The sequence below is a fragment of the Onychostoma macrolepis genome, chromosome 15 (assembly GCF_012432095.1).
Source record: "Onychostoma macrolepis isolate SWU-2019 chromosome 15, ASM1243209v1, whole genome shotgun sequence".
Classification (NCBI taxonomy): Eukaryota; Metazoa; Chordata; class Actinopteri; order Cypriniformes; family Cyprinidae; genus Onychostoma; species Onychostoma macrolepis.
The window spans coordinates 26637446-26657036 of NC_081169.1; the positions used below are offsets into that span (position 1 = coordinate 26637446).

Sequence of the window (19591 nt, forward strand, 5' to 3'; positions counted from 1 at the left end):
ATTACTGAATTAAATGTTAGAGTGTACCTAAGATGGCCAGAAATGTTCAAATCAAGTATTCAAATGTGCCTTCAAATGTCAAAAACAGTTCATTAACTGATAATTAGTCCTGCGGACCTCATTTTCATTTGGCTCTCCATTTTTGGCACTGAAAACATGAGCAAAGAAGAGCCCTTGACTCTTAACAGCACAAGCCAACCTGAATTTGAAGCCTGAAGCTGATCTGAGCTCTATAATGAGTGTGTTTGTGTCTGCAGGCCGTGTACTCAGTGTCCGTGTCTGAAGACGTCGCCATAAATAAGCAAATCCTCCGGGTCAAAGCCACAGACGCTGACGCGGGCGCAAACGCACAGATCCAGTTCTCCCTGTTCGGTTCTGGAGCAGAAGACTTCATCATACACCCACACACAGGTTTGTGAGTCCAGTTTGAAGAAAATGTCCTGTTTATAATGCTGCTGTTTGCTTATAAGTCTCTTTTTTTTTTTTTCATTGTGTAGGCGAGCTGAATACAGCTGCGGCGCTGGACCGTGAAAAGGTCGCGCAGTACTCTCTGGTTGCCCGTGCGACGGACGGCGGCGGTTTGTGGTGTGAGGCTGAGGTTGTGGTGGTTCTTTTGGACGTGAATGACAGTCCGCCGATGTTTAGCATGCCCCATTACACCGCTAGCGTCTACGAGAACACCGCCACTAAAGCTCTGCTGACCCGAATACAAGCCATAGACCCCGATCTGGGTACGAGCATTTTGTCATGTTTGATGTGTTTGAGATGTGACAGCATGAAAAATGAACGATTTTAGTTGATAGTAGATGGTAAAAGAAAGTTAACTAGTTTAGAACTGCTTATATGCAGTTAAAACTGAATGGATTTTGCATGAGTTTTATTTTGCAGGGGTTAATCGCAAAGTGGTCTATTCCCTTGTTGATTCGGCTGATGGTTTCTTCTCCATTGATAAATCATCTGGGATCGTTGTTTTGGAGCGTTTGCTGGACCGCGAGGTTCAGTCCTCATACCATATAATGGTCCGTGTGTCAGATCAAGGCGTTCCCGTTCGCCTCTCTACCCTTGCGAACATAACGATCACGGTTCTGGACATTAATGACAATCCGCCCGTGTTTGAGAGGAGGGACTATCTGGCCACGCTTCCTGAAGATGTGGCAGTGGGGACGGAAGTGGTACAGGTTTACGCTGCAAGTAAAGATATTGGCACCAACGCTGATATTTACTACAACATCCGATCCGGAAACCAACAGGGCCATTTCACCATTAACATCAACACCGGTGAGATGCATTACAAAAGATTATTATTTACGCTGTACAGAATTGTTAAAATGAGAAGATAAATATAAAATGTAGTAAAACACACAATTTGGAATAATTAAATAAAATTTTGTAATATATATATATATATATATATATATATATATATATATATATATATATATATATATATATATATATATATATATATATATATATATATATATATATATATATATATATATTTTTTTTTTTTTTTTTTTTTAAGTTTGAATGCACCTAAATGATTAAATTAGACATTCATACATGCCTATAATGGGCGTATAATTAACTACCAATATGCCTACCTAGGTCTAAAATTTTGAGCACACCTAATATGGCCCAAAAGTGTTCATACATGCCTATAGTGGTCAAAAATAAACACGGAAGAGCTGTCAGTGAATAACTTGCATTACTTATTTGAAAAAGTAACTCAGATACAGTATTTAATTGTCAATTTAAATGTAACGTGCTACATTACTAGTTAACTAGTACGTTACCTCCAACACTGGTGCCTGTAATGGCCAAACATATATGAATGCACCTATGATGGCCAGATATTATCAAATTAAATGCCTACGATGTAAGTGTAAAGTATAAAAAATGTTATAGAGTTATATTTATTTAAATTTATATATTTATGTTATGTTTATATTAAAGTATAATACTTATACCACATACAGGTGCTATCTCTGTATCTCGACCGCTGGACTTTGAGTCCTGCAAGGATTATTTCCTTACAGTGGAAGCAACTGATGGCGGGACTCCGCCCCTTAGTGCTGTTACCATGGTGAACATCAACCTGACAGACGTCAATGACAACGCCCCCATGTTCAGCCGCGACGCCTACAGCGTGTCCATCAGCGAGGACGCTAACATAGGAGACACCGTGGTCAAGGTAACCACTCGTGAAATTCACATCAGTCCTATTTTTGTGTCTTTGAGATCCACGTTATAATTTGGTCATTTGTCATGGTTGCCTAGGTGACCGCGGAAGACGTCGACAGCCAAGCAAACGGCGACATCCTGTATTCCATCGTCAGCGGCGACCGAGAGAACCAGTTCTTCATCGAGCCAATCATGGGCCAGATCAAAGTCAACAAGCAGCTGGATCGGGAAACGGTGAGGAACGTGGGACGTCGCCACAGCGACCGTTACCATGACAGCCGAGTGACAGAGAAATAAAGGCATTAAATAGGAAAAATCCCCACAAAGACTTTATTTTAAATGACACTGATCAGGGAACAGCCGAAGAGGAGAAGAAATCAAATCCTTCACGGTAGACATCCACACAGCAAAGCCTTTAATAACTGACACAGTGTCATAATGTTTCATTTAATATGAAAGATTCTTCATGTGTATGAGATTAAAATAATAGCATTACACCTGTGAAACCATTACATGATAGATAAAAAAAGAAAACCTTGGAGATTATGATTTTGGAGTTTGCACTAGTAAAGCATATGCTTTAATCACTGATTAAGTGAGTTCCTTAAAAAAAAAAAAAAAAGGCAATATGAATATAAAATCTGAATGTATAATAGATTTTTTTTTTTTAAGTTCATCCAAAAGTTTGGAATTTATAAGATTCAAGTCCTTGAGCATTTTTAAGAAAAAGTACAGTAAACAGTTGTGAAATGTTATTGCAACTTAAAATAACATTTTAATATATTTTATTCATTTTCATTTAGTCCTCTGAAGTCTTATTTCAGTCTTTATTTCTTATTTGATCATTTTTTTTCTCATTATTTTATTTTTTATTTTTTTGAATACGAACATAAAAAAGCATTTATTTGACATTTTTTGTAACATTAGAAATGTCTTTACTGCCTCTTTTGATCAGTTTAATGCATCCTTGCTGAATAAAATTATTAATTTCTTTAAAAACTAAATTACTGAAACTAAATGTTATTTTTTTATTTTAATATTATTTTATTTATTTTAAACATTTAAAATAATCTGACTTGATTTGGCTAGTGGCACATGATGTTATATAACTGCAACCACTAGATGGTGCTAAAGTTTCTTTAGATTACATCCAGACTCTCCTTTTCACTCCCAAGTCAATTAGCTTAATGAAGTCATTGTTGTCTTCAGCTTACAGACTCTGTTCAATTATAGATGGTTAAAAAGGGGTCAGATCATTTCCAGGCTCATTTGAAATAAGACTTTGATGAATCATGTAGACATACTCTTTAAACTTTGTGTAAATCCTCTATAAAATCCATTAATTGTAACTAAGCTTCAACAAAAGACAAAATAATGATTCATTTAGAAAATGAATCCCTTCTGAATAGTGCTTAACATTATAAGTGAAGTTTAAAAATTTAAATAAAATGCCACAAATGTCTAAAAAAAACAGAGTTTTCAAATGAACAGAGAAGAAAATCAGATGAAAAATAGTAAAAAGAAGAGAAACTGACAGCAAGGAGTTACAAACCTAGACTGTGTGTCTGTATGTATGGAGCTTCAGATCATCTGTCAGCCTGTCATGAACTATTTATGACACAGTCGGAGTGAAAGAGAATATATAGATGTGTGTTCATCTCTTTACTTTGTACTTTCTTTTCATCTCTTATTCTATACATTTTAAACCTCTCTCTCTGTATCTGTAGATGGCTGGTTACTCGTTGTCCGTCAGAGCTCTTGACAGCGGGACGCCTGCGATGTCCTCAACCATTCAGGTCAACATCGACATCTCCGACGTCAACGACAACCCGCCCACCTTCACCCCAGCCAATCACACTGCAGTTATACAGGTGCGATAATGAGTGACAGCTAAATCAGCCAATCACGTTCAAGTCATTTCAGCGGTTTAACGTGAGCTTTACTCATCAACAGGAAAACAAGCCTTTGGGAACAAGCGTCCTACAGCTGTCCGTCATCGATAAGGACGCCAGCCACAACGGCCCGCCTTTTAATTTCCACATCCTATCAGGAAATGAGGGGGCGTGGTTTAAACTGGATAGAGAGGGGCTGTTGACGTCTAATAAGGTGTTTCGTAGGTCAGAAGGCACAGAGTATGTCATTCGCGTACAGGTAAAGAGGAATTCTGGACCAAAATGTTAAAAAAGTCAATAAAATTTTGTTTATACACTACCAAAAATCAGAAAGATTTCTTAATATGTTTGAAAGTCTCTTATGCTCACCAAGGCTGCATTTATTTGATCAAAAATTCAGGGAAAAATACTAATATTGTGAAATATTATTACAATTTCAAATAACTATTTTCTATTTGAATATATTTTAATATGTAATTAATTCCTGTGATGAAAAGCTGAATTTTCTTCATCATTATGCCACATGATCCTTCAGAAATTCTGATATGCTGATTTGCTAATCAAGAAACATTTCTGATGATCGGTATTAAAAAAGACAATACATTTTTGGGGAAACGGATACATTTTATTCAAATCACACAAGAATTTAGATTTAATACAAATACTTTTTTTGTATCCTCTAATTATTCTGTGGTTTGATTGATGCTTGATTCAGCCAATCACTCTCCGCTGTTTCACCCTGTAGGCCAGTGATTCGGGCAGGCCGCCCCTGTCGTCGATGGCGACCGTGTTGGTGCGTGTGATAGAGGAGAGCGTGCACAAGCCAGTGGCTTCACCTTTACACGTGCACATAGTAACCATGGAGGACGAGTTTCCAGGAGGTGTAATCGGTCAGATCCACGCCACAGACCAGGATGCCTTTGATATTCTCACCTACGGACACACACACCAGCAGAGCAGCCTCTTCAAGGTATATGAGAGTGTTTCCGTTATGCACGCATCACATCAGTCATTTTCATGTTTTAGGTTGAGTCCAAATTTAAGTCCATTAAACCCCTACAACAATTACTGTTCAGTTATCATTGAGTTATTATTATGAATTAGTTAATGTTTATTATTCCAACAATAATGCAATTATTCACTTTGAGGCCGTTTGAGATTTAAACAAATATAATTAATAAATTGTTTTTGTCTAAAATAGAATTATATTTTAAATTAAATTCTGCACATGACTACTCTTTATTTTTTTACATTTTTGAATGATAGTGAAGACATTAAAACTATGAAAATGAAGTGATGAGATTTATGGGGATTATGCAAAACCAAAAAATACTTTCAAATCAAAACTACCATAAACTTTAGCTTCTTTGAAGTTTGTGCATTTTTCATAGTTTTAATCGTAATTTATTCTTATCACAGTTTTCTCTAATTTTAACCTTTTCAACATACTTTTTAGAAGTTTTTTGTGTTGTTGTTGATGTTTTTACAATGAGAAATATTAATTATTATTAATTAACATTAATTCATTTACATACATCCAAATATATATGTATAATCATATACATATACAGGATGATGAAGATGAAACAAGGGTGACAATGATCCCAAACACAGCCAAGGAAACTCTCAACTGGTTTCGGAAAAAGAAAATAAAGCTTCTAGAATGGCCCAGCCAATCACCTGACTTCAATCCAATAGAAAATAAGAACTAAAGATCAGAATTCTTAGAGGAGGCCCACAGAACCTTCAAGATTTGAAGACTCTGTGGAAGAATGGGCCTGAGCAATGCATGCGACTAGTTTCTCCATACAAGAGGCGTCTTGAAGCTGTCATTACCAACAAAGGCTTTTGTACAAAGTATTAAATAAATTTCAGTAGTTCAATACTTTTTCCCTGTGTCATTCCATTTTATTACACATAACTTAATTTCTTAAATTATTTGTTTTGTTTTGTTTTATTTGTATCTATGGATTGGGTTGTTACCGACATCTGGTGAAAATGTCATATCAACAGCACCTTTAGAGATATATTTACTGAGAAAAATGGTGGTGTGTTAAATACTTATTTTACCTGCTGTATGTGTATATGTATGTGTATATATATATATATATATATATACAAATAAATGTACTGTAGTGTTTGTAAAATTGTATACATTTAGAATAAAAAAATTTTTTTGAGTTCGTAGGGTGAATTTGATTGCATGTCTTATTGTGTGTTTTTTGATGTCTCCATCTTCTTCTCTCTCAGGTGAGTCCTCGAGACGGTCGCATCATTGCTCTGAGCGGGTTGGACGCGGGCCGCTACAGCCTCAACGCTACAGTAACAGACGGCCGCTTCACTGTGAACGTGCCCGTGAGCGTGCATGTAGAGCAGGCCTCGGCCGAGATGCTCCACGATGCCGTGACCATCCGGTTCGACCGCGTCTCCCCTCACGACTTCGTGTCCCGTCACCTCCCCTTGGTCAGACGAGTCCTGTCCAGCGTGATGGCGACGCCGCGGTCCGATGCTCTGCACGTTCTCAGTGTGCAGCCGGTGGAATCTACGGGACAGCTGGACCTGCTGGTTGCGGTGGAGATGGCGGAAGGCGGCGGGTTCTACAAGGCGGCGCTGGTGACGCAGAAGCTGAGCTCGGCGCGCCGCCAGCTGGATCAGGTTCTGAGGGTCTCAGCGGTGCTGGATAAGAACTGCTCGGGTCTGGACTGCAGGGAGGCCCAGTGTGAACAAACCATCACACTGGACTCGCACAGTCTGCTCACATACAGCTCCACCAAAACCAGCTTTGTGTCGCCAAAGTTCCACAGGAACACGCGATGCATTTGCAGCGGTGAGTGTGTCTGTGTCTGAACATTGTTGACCCGTTATCCTTTTAAACCAGGTGGTCTCAACATTTTTCATTCGAAAGCCAAAATGACTTACAAAAGAGGAACATAATATCCGTGCATGTAGGCTATTATGGTATTTCTGCTGTAATTATGATCAAAAAAATAAAATTAAAATAGAATTGATTTATTTATTTAACTAATAGAATTTTAAATAGAATTTTTGTCTCTCCATCAATTACATGGTGCTGTTTGACTATGTGAACCATTAAACCATTAAATAATATAATTTATTTATAGATTTAATTAATATAATTTTACTAATAGAGTATATTTATGTATTTTAATTGAATTTTTCAATTAACTGGGGGGGACAGAATATTTCAGTTTACATCTTGATTTTAATTTTAATTTAAGTTGGAGTTAGAGTATTTTAATATATTAATAATAGTTGATTTATTTAAATACTTTTAAGTTATCCTGTGGCATTCTTGGGATTTTGCTGAACATTCATGTTTACATATTTAAGAGTTTAATAATATTGAGTCTTATTCAGTAGTTGTGCTTAAGTTGTGAATAAACACACAAATAAAATTAACATAAATTTATATGTTTAGAAAAAGTTTTACCTTTATTATACTGTTGATAAATGTGCATTTTGTATGCATTGTCATGCATAACTTATCCATATAACCAGTCAAGCTTTTTCATTTTGTTACTTGAAAATAATTATTTTGTCATTAGTCATTTTGTTTCAGGCAATAATATATAGAAATAGACATTTTGGCATAATTTCTTATTTTAAGGCCATTTATTTATTTATTGCATATGTGAAATTTTAGTTGCATGATCCTACATTTAGTGTAATTTTAAATTAGAAATTTAATGAATCACTATTTCTTCATATAAATATGAACTAAATATGAAATAAACAGGTTTTGCGCAGAAAAAAAAAAAAAATACAAAATTGTGAACGAGGCCTGTTGGTTGGACAAATACTATTGTTATGTTAATGTGTGGAAATGTTGCCATGTGTCTCTCCATCAATTACATGGTGCTGTTTGACTGTGTGAACCATTAAACCATTTCCATCACAAAACTTAAAAAACTATGTTTTGGAATAAATATTTAAAGAGTGAATCATGAGGCAGTTTCTAAACAACTCGCCACGACATTCTAGCACTGTGTTGATTCTCACTGTATACAAAAGCAGTTCTAACCTAATCAAAATTACACATGTAAAACTTTCCTGAACACAAGGTTAAAACCCCGTCTTTAAAAGATGTTAACCCAGGGTTCGGTGCAGTGTGAAAAGCCCTTACATAAGCCGCCTATTAATCATGCACTTACAAAATGACACTCTTGAACACGGGCCACATCCTTGCACTCAAAAACAGCAGGAACAGAAACACATCATTTTAAATTAGGAAAAATATTTGTGGTCAATATTATCACTGTAACCAGTTGTTTTGCAGTAGTAATTTCTCCCTCTCTTTCTGTCAGATGGGAGTTGTTCTGCTGCGTCGGAGGTGTGTGCGGATATGAGATGTCCCGGTGACATGCAGTGTGTGGGAACGGACAGCAGCAGGGGGCCGTACGCGTGCCAGTGTCCGCCGGGCAAACTGGGAGAGTGTGCAGGTAACATATAACTGCGTGAAAGCTCTTTATGTGTGATATATAATGTGGCACCTACTTAAAATATGAGCCTTTCCTTTCCAATGACTGATGGTTTGTGTGTGTATGTTGTTCAGGACACACCTCTCTGAGCTTCTCTGGCAACAGTTATATCAAGTACCGAGTGACGGATGGAGAGAGGAGCGGAGAGATGAAGTTAGCGCTCCGCATCAGAACGCTGCAGAGCAAGGGAATCATTATGTACACGCGTACAGATCCATGCAGCGTGCTGAAGGTACACACACTTACAGCATTCATATACTTTGTTCTGTGGAAAAGAAGTGAAAAGACTATGAAATCTTAAAAAAAAATAAAAATAAAAAAAAGGTTAACAGGTGTGCACACTACCAGTCAAAAGTTTTAAGATTTTTTTAAATGTTTTTAAAAGAAGTCTTTGATGCTCATCAAGGCTGCATTTACTTGATCTAAAATACAGCAAAACAGCAATAATATGTAACATTATTATAATTTATAATAACTGTTCTCTTGTTTGAATATATTTTACATTGTAATTTATTGCTGTGATCAAAGCTGAATCTTTAGCATCATTACTCCAGTCTTCAATATCACATGATCCTTCAGAAATCATTCTAATATGCTGATTTGATGCTAAAGAAATTTGTTTTGTTATTATTATCAATGTTGAAAACAGTTGTGTTGATTTTAATATTTTTTGTGGAAACCATGCTACATTTTTTTCAGGATTCTTTGGATCAAAAGTTAAAAAGTTTTACTGTCTTCACTTCTTGATCAATTTAATGCATCCTTACTGAATAATAGTAATAATTTCTAAAACTTTTAAATAGATATATATATATATATATATATATAATATTATTATTATTATTATTATTTACCACAAACTTATGAGAAGTAGTGTACAGTATTGCAGTATTTGTTTTATATTTTTGATGACAATAATATTAATACATATTGTTTTGACTATTTAGCAGAAAGTTGGATTTTGTAATTGTTTTTGAAGCATTTGTGTAAAAAAAAAAAAAAAAAAAACAGTGTTGAAGTTAAGTTATTGATACAATTTTCCTGATTTGATTCTATTCTGATTCACAAAGTCTCAATTTGATTTCATTTTGGTATATTTTAGCCATCATGTTTTGCTTACCTATTCATACATTTAAATTTGCTTACATATTCTTACATTTAAACTTTAAAGCTATTGCTTTAAATTATACAGAATAGTTTTTTAGACTGATCCAAATAAGTCTTTGAACTATTCATTAAAAGAACTGACTCATAAGAGTAATTCATTCTGGGGCAGAGTTTCCCAAACTGAGGTATGTGAAGGAAATGCCAGGGGTTGTGTGTTGATGAAAAGCTAATAATGAATTAAATCATAAAAATGAAAAACCGTAATAAATGATTTAAAAAAAAGTACAATCAATGTACCATGAGCATGCAAATCTGTTGATAAATTACTGAAAAATTAGCTTAAAATCTCAGGGGGGACCAAATGTTGTATGTTAATGAAAATGAGTATGAATGACACAAAAGTTTAAGAATCTCTGCTTTAGGGAATTGCCGTATGTTTGCTTTGCATGCCATTATTTCTTATCTTTTTAATGCATTGCATTCAATATAGACTGTGTCTGCATTTTATTGACAGATTGAAGAGGGAAAGCTGTGGTTCCAGTTAGATTGCGGCAACAGTCCCAGGAGCATCGGTATCTCCGGCCGTCCGGTCAACGACGGGAACTGGCATCACGTGGTCCTGGAGCTGCGAGGAAACTACAGCAGCCTCTCGCTGGACGACATGTACGTGGAACGGCGACTAGCCACGACCAAATACCGACCTCTGGGAGCAGATTTGTCCATTTATTTCGGAGCGCAGGTGTCGCCTCCGGACGCCCGTAGCTTGACGGAAAGAAAGGGTCCGCGGGTCATCAACGGCTTTCAGGGCTGTTTAGACTCGGTGGTTCTGAACGACAACGAACTCCCGCTGCAGAACAAACGCAGCCCGTACGCAGAGGTGGTGGGACTGACCGATCTCAAGCTGGGATGCGTTCTCTATCCGGACGCGTGTGCTGCTCAGCCCTGCCTCAACGGCGCCACCTGCGTCGGCCTGCCGTCTGGAGGTGAGAGCGTGTGTGTGTGTGTGTGTGTGTGTGTATGCGTCCAAACCCTGCTTAACTCGCCACAAATGTCTGTTGTTTGGATTGTAGTTCCACAAAAGTTGTTTACACCGAACATAAATTACTTCGGAATTAATTTTTATCACTCTTGTATATACTGACAGTTAAAATAAACCATCAGCAATCTTTACTTTTAACAATGGAAAATTCAATTATGAAAATCATCAGACATGCATTGTCACTTATTTTCACACTGAATGCTTGAGATCTACTTCACAAAATATTACATATTGATTTGACCAATTATAATTCATTAAAGGAAAACAGTAAGATCCTACTCCTCATTCATGCCATTTGGAGTAAGTGATTGAAGTTTATGGATCCAGAATGCTTCTCGTTAGTTATTTTAACATCCCAAAAATTTTCGTTGTAAATTTAATTGACGGCATTTTTGAATTAATGAATGTCAGGAACATAGCCAATTCTTGTTCAGATCCTGATCAAATCATAAAACAGTCATCAATGTATCTCATCCAAACCTTAATATTTGAATGAAACGGATTGTTGTTATAGACATGATCCTGTTCAAATTTACCTATAAATAAATTGGCATAATTTGGTGCTATTGGAGTACCCATCGCTGTGCCCTGAACGTGTAAATAAAAATCTTTCTCAAAAAATTATTCTTGGTCAGAACTAATGTTGTAAGATCCACTATATATTGTGATGGTATTCTCATATTTTCAACTTTACAGTACGAATTTAGTGCATCTAAGCCTGCTTCATGAGGTATATTTGTGTAAAGTGAAGTAACATATTCACTCAAGAAATTTGATTCAGTTTATTCAAAAACTCTGTAGTGTCTTTTAAATACGATGGTGATCGGTTGAATCAAAAAATCGAGGAATTTAGATATTGTTTCTGTTAATGATCCATTCCCTGAGGCAGTTGGTCGCATTGGAGGATCTTCTCATGATTTGTGAATTTTAGGTAAAGCATATAAAACTGGAATCCTAGGATATTCATTTTGTTCACACTTGTTCATTAATCCATTTTCTATCAAATCCCATTTGTAAAATGTCATTAATTAGTATTTTGTAGGACTCAGTGGGGTTAAACATAATTTTTTTTTTTTTATAAAATGTCTCATCATGTAACATCACTTTTATTTTTTCGATATACATATTAGATCGGCCCGCTGAATAGCCAAAGTACTTCTCGGTTTGAACTGTTGAACATATGGAGTTGCATTCACATTCGAACTAAAACAATTTCTGAAAAACTTAAACAATTCAACTTTTAACCATAAAGGGATTTGAGCCATTAATGGGTGTGGTATTTAAATGCAAGTTGTTGTATATTGAAATGGAGTACGTCAGCTTTTAATGAATGAACGATGATGTTAAATTGGTGATTTTAAAAAGTGGGTGGAGGATTTGTATGGTTTAACACACTGAGGAAGGCCTTTGAGCCGAAACGTTTGTGTCCTTGTCCTATTGGTGATGAATAAAACGAAAAGAAAAGACTGTTTTGTGTAAGTGCGGATCATGGTTTTGTATAATAAGTGTTTTTAGGATTGTGCCATGATTCATCTTAATGTTATAATTAATCCTCCTGGTTGCTTCATTACTCTCCAGTTAATCTGCTTCTGTGATGTAATTACTCTGGTTAATAAGCTTTGCTCAGTTTTGGCTTAAGTCAAATCAGCTCAGCTTCTGTCTGCCGAGTGAAGCTCTAATTCACATCTACCGAGTCTGATGGAGACCAAATGACCAATTATGATGATTAAATCAGCGCCTGCTTTCCACATGCTCTCTAGTACATCTCATCTCATCTTCTGTTCCCTCCTCGTGTTTCCTTCTCATCTTGTGTCATCTCTTTTCGTCGTTCCCCTTCTCTTTTCACATCATGCTGCGTTTTAATCTAATCTCTTCTCGTCAATTACTTTCTCCTCAAGTCTCGTCCTTTTTAGGCCCCGTTTACACTAGTGCGTTTTCATTTTAAAACGCATAACTTTCGCTACGGATGCGCCTATCGTTTACACTACTCCGGCGTTTTCAAGGTCGAAAACGGAGACTTTTGAAAACGCTGCAGACCCCGTTTTAGTTTGAAAACTCTGGGGTAGCGTTTCAGTGTAAACGGACCAAAACGGAGACTTTTGAAAACGATGGCGTGGCTGCCCACATTCGCTCTCCGTATCCTTGACGACCGTGTAAACAATAACATCATGCTCATTGTTGTACCCATAGATATGTATAGATAGATTCCCCATTCGACCGCTCCAAGCACGCAGATGCGGCCGCCATCTAAATAATAGGGAATGTACCTGTACATATCTATGGTTGTACCTGCATGAATGGTCACGTGACATGCGTTTTCGGTTGTGTAGTGTAAACGGAGATCGTTTCGGAAACGCCAGTGTAAACAGGGATCGGTTTCATTCTAAAACGCCGTTTTAAAACGAAACGGGGCCTTAGTGTCTTCTTGTCTCATCTCGTATTTCTTCTCCTCTTTCTCTTCTCTCGTTTTCTTGTCTCATCTCTTCTTGTCTCCATGTTCTCTTCTTTATTTTCACGTCTGTCTCTTTCCTTCTGATCTCATGTCCTTTCTTCCCTTGTCTTTGTCTCTTCTCATCCATCACTATCTCCTCAAGTCTCGTCTCTTCTCTTTTCTTCTGGTCTCTATCTATATCTATATCTTCACTTCGTCCTGTCTTTTCTCTTCTCATCGCATGTTTTCATGTCTCTGTTATTATCTTCTCGTTTGGTTTGTTTGTCTCTTCTTGTCTCACCTCCTTTCTCCTAATCTTGTCTTTCCTCTTGTATTGTTTTTGCATCTCGCCTCATGTCCTCTCATCTTTTTACTCTTTTCTTCTCCTCTTCTCATCTATTATTCAAGTCTCTTCTCATCTCTTTTCATCTCTCTCCTCTACTCTTTTCTCATCTATTTTGTCTTGTTTCCCTCTTTGTCTCTTCTCATTTATTAATGTCTCATTTCATCTAATCAATTCTCATCTCATGTCGTCTTTTCTTTTTTCTTTCCCTCCATTCTCATCTATTCTAATTGTGGCTTTTTTCCCTTCTGTTCTGTTCTCATTCTGTGTTTTCTCTTCTTCACATCTTTCTCTTCTCATTGTTTATTTTCTCCTCTTGTCTCGACTTTATTCTCACCTCATCTTGTGTCTTTCTCACCTCTTCTCTTCTCATTTATCATTGTGTCTCATCTATTATTCTCTTCTCATAAATGTCTTTATATCTTTCTTTCTTTCCTTTCTTGCTTACTACATTCTTCTTTAGTCTCATCTCTTTCAATCTGTTTGTCTTATCTTATCTCTTGTCTTGTCTATCTTCTCATCCATTTCTCCTTTAGCCCTCTCACCTCATGTCCTCTCATCTCTTGTTTTCTCCTCTCGTCTGTTATCAACATCTTGTCTCTTTCTTGTTTCGCCTGGTCTCTTCTTTTAGTTTCTCCCGTCTCAACCTCTTTTCTCTTTTCTCCATTCTTCATCTATTTTAATCTAATCAAGTCTTGTTTCTTCTGGCTGACTGTAGTCGTCTCTCTCTCTCTCTCTCTCTCTCTGTCTCTGATGAATGGAGCAGTGTGTTGTGGGAGCTGCGGTGTTGCCGTACTCATCCTCTTTGTAAAGGTCGTTTGTGCAGGAGTGTCTGGCAGACGTGTGTGCGCGTGTCTGTTTGTTTGTTTGTTTGTTTGTTTTTGTGGGGAGACCTGATAAATCCAGCGCACTGTTTACTCACTGACATTTTCCACGCGATTTCCCACCGGCGGGTGAGCGTGCGTCTGCGCGATTGTTTTGCAATTCATGAACAAACAGTCTCTCTCGTGTGTCTCTCTCAGGTTTCTCCTGCAGTTGCAGCGCTCTGTACACCGGAGGGCGCTGTGAGACCGAGATCAGCGTCTGCGTGCCAAACCCGTGTCAGAACGGCGGCGTGTGTAAACCCATCGGGAACGCCTTCATCTGCAGCTGCAAGAGAGGATACACCGGCGTAACGTCAGTTCACCAGTATTTCAGCTACTTTGGTTTTAGTTGTTGCGTTTTTGATCCCAAAGCATCCCTCATGATGTGTTATTTCATGTGAATGTATTTAATTCTATACTAAATGTGAAAAAGGTTTTCTGATTAATGATTTGTTTAAAAAATCAATAATACTACATACAGTTATACATTTTAAAATACATTTATGAATAAATATAAAATATATTTGTATTCTATTCATTTAAAATATTTATATAGAGACATTATACACTTATTTTATAAATATATATTTTTATTTTATTTTTAATATAAAATATTTAAGTATAAATAGAAATTCATTATAAAACTGTAATATTAGCAAAATAATGGTAGCAGATATGTATATTTAAATGTAATTAATTGTACATAAATTTTAATTATAAATACACATAATTTACAATTATTCAATTTTCATTCATAGTAATAATAACTATTATTATATTATTATTATGTTATTTTAATATTACCAAGTTTATATTATTTATCTCACTCTCTTTATAGATAGATATGTAATATTTAACATTTTTAAATATAATTTGTAACATTATTAGCAAAATAATTATGCCAGAGGTATATGTATATTTATATTTAAATGTATGATAATGTTAATCATTTTAGAATATATTCATTAAAATTATTCAGTTTGGACTCGTCATTAATTATTATTATTATATTTCATATATTAACAAGTCTATATTCTTTCTCTCTATAGATAGACATGTAATTTTTAAAATTTTAATATATAATTTTATTGTAAAATTGTAGTATTATTAGCAAAATACATGTATATTTAAATGTATAATAATGTTAAACATTTTTAGCATATATACATTTAAAATAATTTGATTTAAACTAAATAACCATAAAAAGTAATTATTATATGTTCTATCTTATTATGGAATAATAATTATATGTATAATTGTATTATTTTAATATTTCATAACAGGTCAATAGTCTCTCTCTCTCTCTCTCTCTCTCTCTCTCTCCATACACACACACACACACACACACACATATATATATATATATATATATATATATGTTAATCAACAAGCATCCAAATATTGTGTGATTTTCTTGTAAACGATGACGCTGTGTGTGTTTGATGTATATAGTCAATTAGATAGATAAACTTAAACTTTCCAAAGTTAAGAGCTGCCAGCAGAATTTAATAACCAGCATCTGTTCTTTTTTTAAACATGTACACGAGTCTGTTTGTGTTGGCAGCACACCATGAAAAACTGGCACAGGCTTAGCACTGACTTGCATGCCATGTTTGCATACATATTCATACTTGTATTTCCTCCTTGTACATTGTTATGCAGTCGGTGTAATGCATTTCTCAGTTGTCTTCACTGAAGGGAACTGTAGCGCTATCTGTGGCCACAAGATGGTGGCATCAATCTGTCCACATTAGAGCAGCATTAGTCTTTTTTTAAAGATTGTTTCAAGCCTCTCTCTGCATAGAAGAGATTATTCTGCTGCAGTCTCTCTTGGCTTATGCTAGTGTAGTTCATTACAGACCACAGACACTTTTATTTGGTCGTTTAGCACTATTGAGGCAACTACACACAGACATCAGAACGATTTAAACACGGCCTTTCATGCACCTGCAGCGTGTGTTTAGTCACGCCTGGGAGGCACACACACACACACACACACACACACTTCACAGAAAGTATATGCGTACTTTGAAGACAACATGAAATGAAGATTTGTGGGCCATTATAGGGAATATTAGTATAAAGTTTTTAATATATAATTATTATAGTTTTTTAATATATATATATATATATATATAAGTAAGGTAAATGATATTAAAATATAACTAAAAGTTAAATTGGAAATAAAACTTTTACTTCAGATAGTTCAGATTATTTTATTTCAACATTTCTCATCTTTTAGTCACTAAAATAACAAACTAGACATAAGCTAATAAATAAAAATTAATAAAACTATATAGACGTAAATGAAACTAATAAAAATGACAAGAACAACACACAATTACTAAAACTACAGAAAATGTAAAAATAAAATATAATGTTAAAAATTATTATTGTATATTAATGATATACTCACACACTTGCAATTTAATATATAATTTAATCATATATATATATTAAATTCATCATTATTTTACTTCTTTTTTATCTGTGTGGCCTTGGTTGCCTCTAAACTTGTTTATAAAGCAGTGAAAGTTGCATTTTGATTAAAATTTTATGAAAAAGCCCAGCAATATTTATTATGGAGGTAAACAAGGTCACATTCGATTTCACATTGTCTTTAATGGCTCTTTGAAACATGGTGATTAGCTCCCAGAAATGGCTGAAAACAAAAGGTTTTTTTTTTTCTTCTTTTTCTTCGTCCCAACCAGCTGTGACAGTTTGCTTGGTTTCCATGAGTTCTCTCAGCTCCAAATTTCTCATAAAAAATATTCTGATTGGCTGTTATTTTGTGGTGTCTCCCAGCGTTTTCACTTTCATTGTAGACAGACGGATTACTTTAGGCTGTAAATGTATCCCATCATGCCCGCTTTCAGACACAATGTCAGTTTTTTTTAATAGACTGATGCATTTCTGCCGAGTCACAATAAATTTTACAGCAGGCCAAGGACACTAAAGTGATGCAGTAAAAGCCAGTGGGCCACAGTAACCAGCGAGTGTTTATTTCTCCTCTACAGTTGTGAAGAGGACGTGAACGAGTGTGAAAGTGAGCTGTGCGAGAACGGCGGCGTGTGCGTCAACACTTTCGGCTCGTTCTACTGTAACTGCACGCCGGGTTTCGTGGGCAGTGCTTGCTCCGTTCGTCCCGTGCTTGTTCCGGATATGCAGGCTGGCCACGCCTACGTCGGGAAGGAGGAGCTTATCGGAATCGCCGTCGTGCTCTTTCTCATCCTCACCCTCATCCTCCTATTCATCGCCTTTCGGAAGAAGGTCTTCCAGAAGAGCTACTCTCGGAATAACCTTTCCATGGTTCAGGATCCAGCTACGGCCGCCCTGCTGCACAAAGCCAATGGTGGGCACTATCCGCCACTACGCTGTGCCATCGGAGAGCCAATCAGCTTGTACACGGAAGGAAGTCTGTCTGGTCCGCCTCAGATTCCCGTCCGGCCGATGGCGTACACACCGTGTTTCCCCGGAGACGCTCGGGGAACCCTGGAGAAACGGCATGGGGACGGCCGAGGCCCGGAGCTGACGGAAATGAGCACGTTCCATCCGTCGGAGTCGCCGCGGATTCTGGGCGGGACCAACCGGAGGGGCGTGGTCGTGTGTAGCGTGGCGCCGAATTTGCCGCCAGTTTCGCCGTGCCGGTCTGACTGTGATTCCCTACGGAAGAGTCCCTGGGAAGAGGAGGGTGAGAGAGAGATCTGTAATATCCCCCGTGTTGTGTTTGTGTGCGTATCAGAGTATGTGAGCAGATTGCGGTTACCTAAATTACTCAAAGTGTTCTGTAATCGCTCCACTCCGAATCCACTCCAGGATTTCCATTTGTAGCTGGAGCACAGCTTGAAGAAATCTCACTCCGATTTCGATCCATAGCACAATTTCCACCCAGTTACTGCTCCACACATTTATAAATATCATTTTAAAATATGATATGAATGTAAAATTAATAGCAGACGAACAATAGTAACTATATTCCAACTTTTAATGAAAAAATTATAATGTCTACATCATTCACATCAAATAATCAACATAAAATCATAAATTTTCACTTAATATTTGGTATATTTGATTATTTATATTTTAGTAATATTTCCCAAATTCTATTGCTCTTTTATTAGAAATAAAATATATTTACCAATATAATATGAATGTAATATATGATTGTAATATACATAGCAGAAATGATAGATATACAGTAATATATTTCCAAACTTTTCCATTAAAAAATATTTTCTAAATATTAAATTATTTTAATATTAGTAGCTGAAAAATGATAGTAAAGTTGCATGTATATGCTTGTGAAAATAATAATTTTACATGCATTTTGCATATATCCATTTTTTTTTAAAAAGATGCCCAAATGAAGAATATTCAAATAATTTATTATTATTATTATTATTATTATTTCAAGTTGCTCATTCATCCATCATCAATTTTTAATAGACATAATATTTCCCAATTAATATTTCCCAAATTCTTCTTTTTTTTTATTTTTTTTTTATTTATGCTGTTAATAGTTTATTTCAAATTGCGTGTGTGAATTATTGCTGACAACAGTTGCAGTTGTTAAAGTGTATTGTGGTCGTGATGGAGCGCTATGGGAGCAATCTCGGGCGAGAACACGCTGACCCTCTCAATAAAAAAATAAAATGTTTCTCGCTCCAGGCAAAATCATGCAACTCCTCTCCGCATCGCTCACATACTCTGTTGTGTTTGCACGCATATGTTTATGCATGTTTATGTGTTTGCCAGTGTGAATTTATCAGACGGCTTTGATCAGTTCATGCCCGCCAACTGTGAAATCCATCTTTCCCTTAACATGTTTTATTTAAACGTTGCATTTAACTACATTTAACCTCACGCAGCTCAGAGATTGGCCGAGATCTGCCGTTTCACACACACACATATGCTTGTATCTCAGTAACCCCCCTGAGGCTTTTTGGCATGCACATTTTGATATTCAGACTCTTAATGAACCCTACGCCAACACTAGCAACGGCACAGCATTCAAACCGTATGCCGATTATATCAATGGTAAAGCGACCTATGACTGTTTTCAGCATAGATAACACGACCTGCTGCCAGATTTCACGTTATCAGTGTATGCAGTGCAGAGCACTGCACTTTTATCTTCTTAAACTCAGCTCCATTTCCTGCTGTGACAGTTTAGGCAGAAGCGCACAAGATCTGGGAGGAAAAAGCTTATATTTGTTGAAACTGTTTCCACCTG

The 19591-nt window shown here is 36.3% G+C and overlaps 1 protein-coding gene across 1 annotated transcript in view; it reads left to right on the forward strand.

Moving 5' to 3' along the window:
- Positions 1 to 19591, forward strand: part of fat3a (FAT atypical cadherin 3a) — a 153980-nt gene that overhangs the window by 118634 nt on the left and 15755 nt on the right. The window contains 14 exon segments of the mRNA XM_058745369.1: positions 258 to 411; positions 498 to 731; positions 889 to 1278; positions 1980 to 2194; positions 2281 to 2418; positions 3912 to 4055; positions 4138 to 4335; positions 4822 to 5046; positions 6327 to 6903; positions 8402 to 8536; positions 8650 to 8807; positions 10197 to 10665; positions 14518 to 14671; positions 17376 to 18049. Coding sequence (XP_058601352.1) covers positions 258 to 411; positions 498 to 731; positions 889 to 1278; positions 1980 to 2194; positions 2281 to 2418; positions 3912 to 4055; positions 4138 to 4335; positions 4822 to 5046; positions 6327 to 6903; positions 8402 to 8536; positions 8650 to 8807; positions 10197 to 10665; positions 14518 to 14671; positions 17376 to 18049 — 3865 coding nt within the window.